Raw genomic sequence first — 9444 nt, 5'->3', positions numbered from 1 at the left:
AAAATATATATTTTTATTGATTTTACAGAGAGAGAGGAAGGAGAGGGAGAGAGAGAGAAACATCTATGAGAGAGAAACATTGATCAGCTGCCTCCAGCACACTCCCCACCCGGGATTGAGCTCACAACCTGAGCAGGTGCCCTGATCAGGAATTGAACCAGTGACCTCTTGGTTCCTAGATCGATGCTCAACCACTGAGCACACCGGCCTAGCTAGACCAGTGAGTTTTAATATAACATAATGCAAAAGTTTATTCATATGGTTTCTGATTCCAAACTGCAATTAGCCTTTAAAAAAACTACCACCTGTCCAATTTGGATTTAGAATCAAAGAAAAACATCTATAGTAATGTAAAAAAGCTATGAAAATACTCCTTTCCCTAGTTTTATAACTGGCTAAGAGACAAGATTGAAATTCAAGTCTTTTAGGCTCACGTGTCCATGTTCTCTTAGCTAAGACCTGAACTAGGAAATAAAAGCATAGAGAAAAGGATTGGAATATAGAACACATACCTCAGTTTTGCAGTTTTCACCAGGGTCATGCTAGTGAGTAACCTGTGAAATGGAAAATCATTTAACACCAGCTTTGGTCAGTAATTTTTTTCTTTAAAAAGTGGTAGAAATTGCCCTGACTGGTTTGGCTCAGTGAATAGAGCGTCAGTCTGGGGACTGAAGGGCCCGGTTCGATTCCGATCAAGGGCATGTACCTTGGTTGCGGGCACATCCCCAGTAGGGGGTGTGCCGGAGGCAGCTGATCGATGTTTCTCTCTCATCGATGTTTCTAACTCTCTATCCCTCTCCCTTCTTCTCTGTAAAAAATCAATAAAATATATTTTAAAAAAAAGTGGTAGAAATTTTTGGTCTTACAATGGGAACAGTGAATGAAGTTAAAGATATTTAGCTCATGATTCTAATTATAAAACATTTGCTTTATTTTCAAGTTGCTAAAAATGTCTTTTCCCTTTCTCTTTTCTTCCCACCAGAAGATTCTAGTGTTCCAGAAACTACAGTAAATGAAAGAAAACCAAGTATATCATGTTTGAAGAACCAAGGAGGAATACAGTATATTGATTTGTCTTCTGATAGTGAAGATATTGTTTCTCCAAACTGCTCCAATACAGTTCAAGAGACAAAATTCAACAAAGACACAGTGATTATAGTGTAAGCAGCTAAATAGGTTCATTGTATTTACATTGTAAGGATTTTTTGAGGAAAGTTTACTTAATTATATTTTCCTTTTTTGCCTTTTTCTACTACATCTTGGTTATTTTTTGCTAACTTAGAAATGTACAGAGGTGGTGTATTTCTGGGTAACGATGATTTTCAGTAAGTTATTGAGAACAAATAGTTAATTATTTTTAACTAGAGGCCCAGTGCATGAAATTCATTCATGGGTAGGGTCCCTAGGCCTGGCCAGCAATCAGGGCTGATCGGGGCCTTCTGACTGCTGGCAGGGGCCTTCCTTCGTTCCGTGCCACCCCCTGGTTGTCAGCACATGTCATAGCAAGCAATCAGTCTTCCATTTGAACTCCCACGGAGACAATTTGCATATTAGGATACACACACACACACACACACACACACACACACACACACACACACACACACACATATACATATTTTCCAAAGATAGAAAATTAATTTAACAAATACCTTTGTTCACTTGTAACTGCTTTGTGATTTGTTTTTAAGTCCCAGAGTCAAATCATTTAACATTTCTTGAGCACATTCTGTGGGGTAGCAGAGTTTCTATTGTAGTCAGGAGAAAGATGATAAACATAAAAAAAAGTCAAATAATAGATATTGTGGGCAAAAAAGGAAAGGAAATATGCAGTTTGGGGCCAGGGGTAGGTGCATGGTTTCTTAAGAGCACAGCTAGTAAAAAGGCTTCATTGAGAAGACAATAATTGGGCAAAGACCTGAAGGGGATAAGAAAGTGAACCATGTAGAAAATGGGTGGAGGATGTATTCCAGATATTGGAAATTTTCCTCTTCAGTGATCCTAAAATGGTTTTATGCCTGGCATTTTTTAAAAAATTATATTTTATTGATTTTTTTACAGAGAGGAAGGGAGAGGGATAGAGAGTTAGAAACATCGATGAGAGAGAAACATTGACCAGTTGCCTCCTGCACACCCCGCACTGGGGATGTTCCCACAACCAAGGTACATGCCCTTGACTGGAATCGGACCTGGGACCCTTCAGTCCGCAGGCTGACACTCTATCCACTGAACCAAACCAGTCAGGGCTATGCCTGGCATTTTTTGAGAAAAATGGGAAGGGGGAGCAAATGATGCAGAATAAAGGTCCTGTAGTCACAAGGGGTAAAAGAGGTGCTTAATCATGTTAAGCCCATAGGCTATTTGTCTTTTATTCTGGATGAGACGGGAAGCTAATTGAACAGAGAAGTAAAATTGTCTGACTTACATGTTTGGCAGGACTTCGATGCTGTAGGGGCGTAGTATTAGAAACATGAATATTGTTTTAATAACCCAGGCAAGAAATGATGGGGGTTTAGATCAGGCTACTACTTGTGGAAATGATGAAAAGTGGTGAGGTTCTGCATATATTTTGAAGGTAGAGCAGAGAGGATTTATTGATGGATTTCATGTGGGGTGGGAGAGAAAGGAGTCAAGGATGACCAGAAGATTTTTGGTCTGAGCAACTAGAAGAATGGGATTAACAATTAACTGAGATAAGAAGACTATCTTGAATATGCTGTGATTGACAGGATTCTTAGACATATAAGCGGAGATGGCAAGTAGGCAATTGAATGTGACATTTGAATTCTGGGGAAAGATCTAGATTACATACCTAATTTTGTAAGTTGTCAGAGTATAGATTTTCTTTTTACTTGTTGACTTTAACGGGGTGACAGTGGTTATTATACAGGTTTCAGGTGCACAATTCCCCAAATCTGTATAAGCTGTTCCCTGTATAGTGTGTTCACCACCCCAAGTCAAGTCTCCTTCCAGCATATAGATTTGGTATTTAAAGTCACATGATTAGATGAAATCATGAAGGGACACTAGTATAGCTGGAAAACAGATCTCTTGGATTTAGATATAACAATTAAAATTATTTCTTAGTTGCATCTATTATCAGGGATTTCAACCTTTTTCACCTTTATTTATGGCACACAATAAGCTAATTACTAAAATTCTGTGATATACAAAAAAAATATATTTGATTTTTGCCCATCTGACAAAAAAAATTAGGTATAATTTTTATTCATTCACCCTGGACAACTATTGTGTTAGCTGTTGTCATTTTTATATTTGACAACCCAAGGGAAAGCAGGTCAGTGCCGTTTACTAAATAGTCAGGTATTTCACGTTTTAAAAATTCTTGTGGCAAACTTGTTCAAAATTGCTGATAATTATTATTCTTATTATGATTTTATTATTATTTGGGTGTCCCCCCCAAAAATGTATGCACACTTTAACAGCTGATAGCTCAATTTTGAAAGTGAAATGTATTTTAATAATCACTGCCTTTATTCAAAGTGTGTGTATACATTTTTTGGGAACACCCTATATTGAAGTAAATTACAGACATTACTACCCCTTTGATTCTTTGCTATACATCCCCCTCCGCTATCAATGAATAATTCTCCACTATCATTCCCAGTTTATGTTCAGATTTGATGTGTTTTGTAGCTGGTTTTTCATGCCAGGATCCTAACTAGAAACATCCACTGCATTTGGATATTATGTCTCTTAACTCTTCATAAACTCCCCTCCTCTTCTCTTTTTTAAGGGTTTCAACTTATTGAGGAGATCAAGTCTTTTCTTAGAGACAATAGATTTTTCTGATTATTTCCTCATGGTGGTATTGAATTTATTTCTGTACCGCTTGTTGTGAACTGGACATTAAATTCGAGGCATATTCAGATTTGTCATCAGCATGACTACTTAACTTACTATATCAAGAGACCCATGAGTTTGTCCCAGTGAACAGTCATGAGCTTGCTCACTAGCTTTAGGTTGTCATGCAGAAGAGCAAGTTTCTTTGAAAGAGGTCGTCCAGAGCAGGAATTGTAAAAGGATTCCAGCCTGAATACTTGTATTTTCTCCAAGGACTAGGAGACAAAATCAGATAGGAAGCATGAACATAGTGAAGCAGAGTGAGAATTCAGAGTTGAGTACATTAGGAATGAGAAATCTGGGTGTAATAGAAAGGGAGACACATTTAATTGTCTTCAAATACTGAAGGACAGGCCTAGTGACAAATGAAGAGATTGATTTTACCCTGTTACCTTAGAGCAGTTTCTCAGAGCAAAGTTGAAGAAGTCAACCTAGAAGCTTAAAATACATGTTCCTGTCAGTGCCCTAATAGGTACAACTGATCTAACATGAATTAGGAGTAGAGAAGTTAGTAAAGTACAGATTCTGGATATGTGTCCAAGAGAGGTGTCAAAAAATATAACTAGCTGCACAGCAGAATCTGCACTCTGATCTCCAGAATGCCTACCATGGTAGAAAACTGAAATTTCAAACGGAGATTTTTTGTTTGGGAGATGGATGAGTAAAACTTGGCCCCTAATGTCTTCTATTATAGGCTAAACATATAAGCTGAAATGGAACATGATTAAAATTAGTTGTTGTAGAATAAAGCCTCATATGGAGTAAATACTCCCTGTCTGCTAAGGAAATATTTTGTTCCTGGAAGAGATTCTGATATTGATGGGGCCATTCCAATTTTAACACAGATTCTAGTCACATAGGCCATGAAAATTATTTTTTCTTCCTATTCATGTAGTCTTCATAATTTCTCAGGAACATCATGACAGCACTCATCTGATATGCAGAATACAGGTGAAAAACGTAGGAAAGAGAAGTGGGCATGGAATAAATCTGTGTGTGTCTTAAAAAATAAGTGTTGCTAATTTGTTTTGTTCTTTTTCATTCCAGCCTGGATAATCTGAAACATTTTCGGAATATGCAGATTTTGGGAAAGTAGATTTATATACATAAACATTTTTAAATGAAAAAAGTTGTGTTTTAATCTTTGACAGATGTAGATTTCATTTAATATTAAAAAGAACTGCAGATGTGCTGTATTTCATACTTTCATATATACATGTGTATACAATTATAATGCAATAGCATTAACAATACATTAAATTGTTTTTCTCTGAAAATGATTTTAGTTCTGAGCCATCTGAAGATGAAGAGTCCCAAGAGCTTCCTGCCATGACAGGTAGAAATAATGCTCTTTCAGAACTGGAAGACCTTTCGGAACTGGAAGACCTTAAAGATGCTAAACTTCAGACCTTGAAGGAACTGTTCCCACAAAGAAGTGACAGTGATTTACTTAAGGTTATACCCCTTTTTAGTAACTGGTTATTGTAGCTGTAATTATGTTTAATATCTCTCCTGTGTCTAGTGCTTATTTAGTCATTTTTCTAAAGATACTTGATGTTTTAAGATAATTATTAACTTCTTTCTGTGTAATAATTAAGGAAAATGTCAGGGATTTACTTGAAAGAGTTAATAATAGGTGAGGTTACTCACCTATAGATAATACAATGAGTTTTCCTCAGTGGCTCTCATACATAGCTTGTGAATTCTTGTGTGCTTGAATGGTTTCAAAATGGGAACACCCTCCCCTCCCAGTCTTCCAGAGAAGCTCACAAATGTCAGGAGGCTTTCCCCCACCCCCATAATGATAACGGGTTGCTGGCATACATTATAGTACATGCTTATGCTGCTGTAAAAAAGAAGGAACTCTTGCCATTTGCAATAGCATGGATGGAACTGGAGAGCATTATGCTAAGCGAAATAAGCCAGTCAGAGAAAGATAAATATCACATGATCTCACTCATTTGTGGAATATAATGAACAACATAAACTGATGAACAAAAATTGAACCAGAGACATAGAAGCATCACAGACTGTCAATAAGACTGTCCAACCTATGAGGTAAGGCGGGGGGGGAGAAGGTAAGAGATCAACCAAAGGACTTGTATGCATGCATATGAGCATAACCAATGGACACAGATAGTAGGGGGGTCAGGGCATGTGCTGGGGGGTGGGAGCAGCCAGGGAGAGGTCAGTGGGGGAAAATGGAGACTTACGTAACATTTTAAACAATAAAGAATTTAAATTTTAAAAATTTATATAGTACACGCTGTTTCTAAAAGGAATAGCTGCTCCTTAACTGCAGCAGGATATGACTATGTGATAGCCATTGATAGCCCATTTTTATCAGACATTGTGATTTTTCAAATAAAGTGAAAAGGATAGATTTTTATTTAATACTAGAGGCCTGGTTCACGAATTTGTGGACCAGTGGGGTCCCTCGGTCTGGCCTGCGAGATCAGGCCGAAACTGACTCTCTGACATCCCCCAAGGGGTCCCGGATTGGGAGAGGGTGCAGGCCAAGCCGAAGGACCCCGGTGCACGATCGGGGTCAGGGAGGGATGCAGGAGCTTGGCCAGCCGGGGATGGGCAGCGGGAGGGTTCCAGGGCATGTCCAGCCTGTCTCACTCAGTCCCAATCAGCTGAACCCCAGCAGCAAGCTAACCTATTGGTTGGAGCATCTACCCCCTGGTGGTCAGTGCACGTCATAGTGAGTGGTTGAGCGGCCTTAACATATTAGCATATTATGCTTTGATTGGATAAACAGACACTTAGCATATTAGGCTTTTATTATATAGGATTGATCAATTTCATAGTTTTATTTTGATATAATTGAAATGTTATAAAGATCACCTACCTAAAATGTATAATTTAGCCCAGCTGGCATGGCTCAGTGGTTGAACATTGAGCAAGAGGTCACGGTTCAATTCCCAGTCAGCACACATGCCTTGGTTGGAACCCCAGTAGGGGGCGAGCAGGAGGCAGCCAATCAATGATTCTGATCATTGATGTTTCTATCTTTCTCTCCCTTTCCATTTCTCTCTGTAATCAATAAAAATATATTAAAAATAAATAAAATGTATAATTTAGTGATAAGATGTATAATTTAGTGGTTTTTAGAGATTTACAGCCATCACCATAATCTAATTTTAGAGCATTTTAATCATTCCAAAAAGAAACCTTGTACTCATTAGCAATCACTCCATTTATATAGATTGGTCTAATCTGGACTTTTCATATATGGGACCTATATATATAAAAGACTAAGTTACCATCCGACTGGCCGGTAGGTATGACACTCACCACTAGGGGGCAGACGCTCAACACAGGAGCCTTCAAGCCCTGGCGCCGCCCCAGGTGCAGCCAGCCAGGGAGGGACTGAGGGAGGTTGGCTCCAGGGCATGTCCAGCCCATCTTGCCCAGTTCTACCCCGACGGCCACCTTCTAATTAATTTCCTTTTAATATGCACAAATCTGTGCACTGGGGTACTAGTTACATAATAACTAGAGGCCTGGTGCACAAAACTTGTACACACGGCGGGGGGGTGGTGGAGGGGTCCCTCAGCCCAGATTGCGAGAGGGCGCGGGTCAGGCCAGGGGACTCCATCGGTGCATGATTGGGGCCAAGGAGGGACGCAGGAGGTTGGCCAGCTGGGGAGGGACCGCGGGAGGGCTCCAGCCCTGATTGGCCGGACCCCAGCAGCAAGTAACCTACTGGTTGGAGTGTCTGCCCCGTGGTGGTCAGTGCACGTCATAGTGACTAGTCGTCTGGTCAACTGTCTGCTCCGTGGTGGTCAGTGCAAGTGTTTGAGTGGCCTTAGCATATCATTAGCATATTATGCTTTGGTTGAATGGACAACTGGACACTTAGCGTATTAGACTTTTATTATATAGGATGATCTTTTGTGACTGGCTTGTCTTCACTTAGCATAAGGTTTTGAAGTTCCTCCATGTTTATCAGGACTTCATTCCTTTTTATAATAACTAAAGAAAAACAAAATACCATTCAGGACAAACAAAATAAGTCTGAACTGAAGGTATTCTGGGCCTGCTAGTTTGAACTCTGAAGTATAGATTAAGTTTTCTATTCCCTGTTATTTTTAACATGAACCTCCCCCCCACCCCCCGAATTATCATTTTGATATCTTCTCGCTGTTAGATAAAGGAAACTTTAGTGTTATTTATCTTGGGTGTACTTTTTTTCCTGCTAACAGTGTTATTTGCTTCCTGGTGTGATCCCTCCCCCTCTCTCCCCCCCAGCATAAGAAGAAAAGTAATGTAGCTATTAGTAGATACAGGGCCTACTTACAGTGTTGGAAAGAGTTTCCAAAAGAAACAAATCTGAGTTTAACAATACTTTGTAGCTTGTTGCCAAATTTTTATGTGGTTCAAGGGGATTTTTTTCCTATAGGAATATTTATCTCTTATTTTATAATTTTTTAAATTCTTTATTGTTGAAAGTATTGACATATGTCTCTTTTCTTCCCCCCTCGACCTCTCCCAGCCTACTCCTGCCTCCCAGCACAGGATCTCACCCCTCTATTGTTCATGTCCATTGGTTATGCTTATACCAGTATACATGCATGAACTCTTTTGGTCGATCCCTTACCCCCCGCCCCCTTTATTTTATAATTTTAATGGGAAAATAGGCTTGATACACATAATTTATTTGTATCTTTCATTAATTAGAAAATTTTGGAATTTAGCATATCACTCCCTCAATAGCAAAGTACTCTCTTGAGGTAATCTGGATTTCAAGTTATCCCTGACATTTCAAGAGATTTAAAGGTGGCATTTATAAATTACTTTGCAAAGGTTTTTAGACCCATATAATAGAATTGAGGTTATAAAATATAAATTTAGTCATAGATTTGTAAAGCGTATGCTTTGGATATTTTGAAAAGGAAGAAGGACTTACAGGATCTGTAAGGATCCCAGATAAGAAAACTAGTATAGAAGACAGCATTCTAGTTTGATTTGAGCCTTTTTAATTTAATACAAAAATAGCTTATTTTAAAAAGTAAATTTATTTTTAAGATCTTTATTGTTGAAAGTATTCCATAGGTACTCCTTTTCCCCCATCAACCTCTTCCAGCCCGTTCCCATCCTCCCCCACACCCCAGGCCCTTACTACCTCCTTCTCTGTGCTCATGGGTTATGTGTGTATACATACAAGTTCATTGATTGGCCTCTTCCCACCCACCCTCCCCTTCCTTACCTCTGAGATTCAACAGTTTGTTCATGCTTCTAAAAATATATATTTTTATTGATTTCAGAGAGGAAGGGAGAGGCAGAGAGAGATAGAAACATTAATGATGAGAGAGAATCATTGATCAACCGCCTCTTGCACACCCCACACTGAGGATCGAGCCCATAACCCCTACATATGCCCTGACTGGAAAGCGAACTGTGACCTGATTATAGGTTGATGCTCAACCACTGAGCCATGCTGGCTGGGATAAAAGAAAATTTTTTAATCCTCATTTGAGGATATGTACATTGATTTAAGGGAGGGAGGAGCGGAGGGAGGGAGGGAGAGAGAGAGAGAGAGAGAGAGAGAGACATTAATCAGTTGCCGCCCAT

The 9444-nt window shown here is 39.2% G+C and overlaps 1 protein-coding gene across 3 annotated transcripts in view; it reads left to right on the top strand.

Moving 5' to 3' along the window:
• SMARCAD1 (SWI/SNF-related, matrix-associated actin-dependent regulator of chromatin, subfamily a, containing DEAD/H box 1) overlaps positions 1 to 9444 on the top strand; it is a 92301-nt gene that overhangs the window by 12049 nt on the left and 70808 nt on the right. For all 3 annotated transcript variants that reach the window (XM_006762302.2, XM_006762300.2, XM_015562998.1), the window contains exons 3-4: positions 983 to 1160; positions 5151 to 5319. In XM_006762302.2, the coding sequence (XP_006762365.1) occupies positions 983 to 1160; positions 5151 to 5319 (347 nt within the window). The remainder of the gene's footprint in view (positions 1 to 982; positions 1161 to 5150; positions 5320 to 9444) is intronic.

Source organism: Myotis davidii, unplaced genomic scaffold, assembly GCF_000327345.1.
Source record: "Myotis davidii unplaced genomic scaffold, ASM32734v1 scaffold958, whole genome shotgun sequence".
NCBI lineage: Eukaryota > Metazoa > Chordata > Mammalia > Chiroptera > Vespertilionidae > Myotis > Myotis davidii.
The sequence above is the reverse complement of the archived record's forward strand: the minus strand, read 5'-3'. Positions and strand labels throughout refer to the sequence as shown.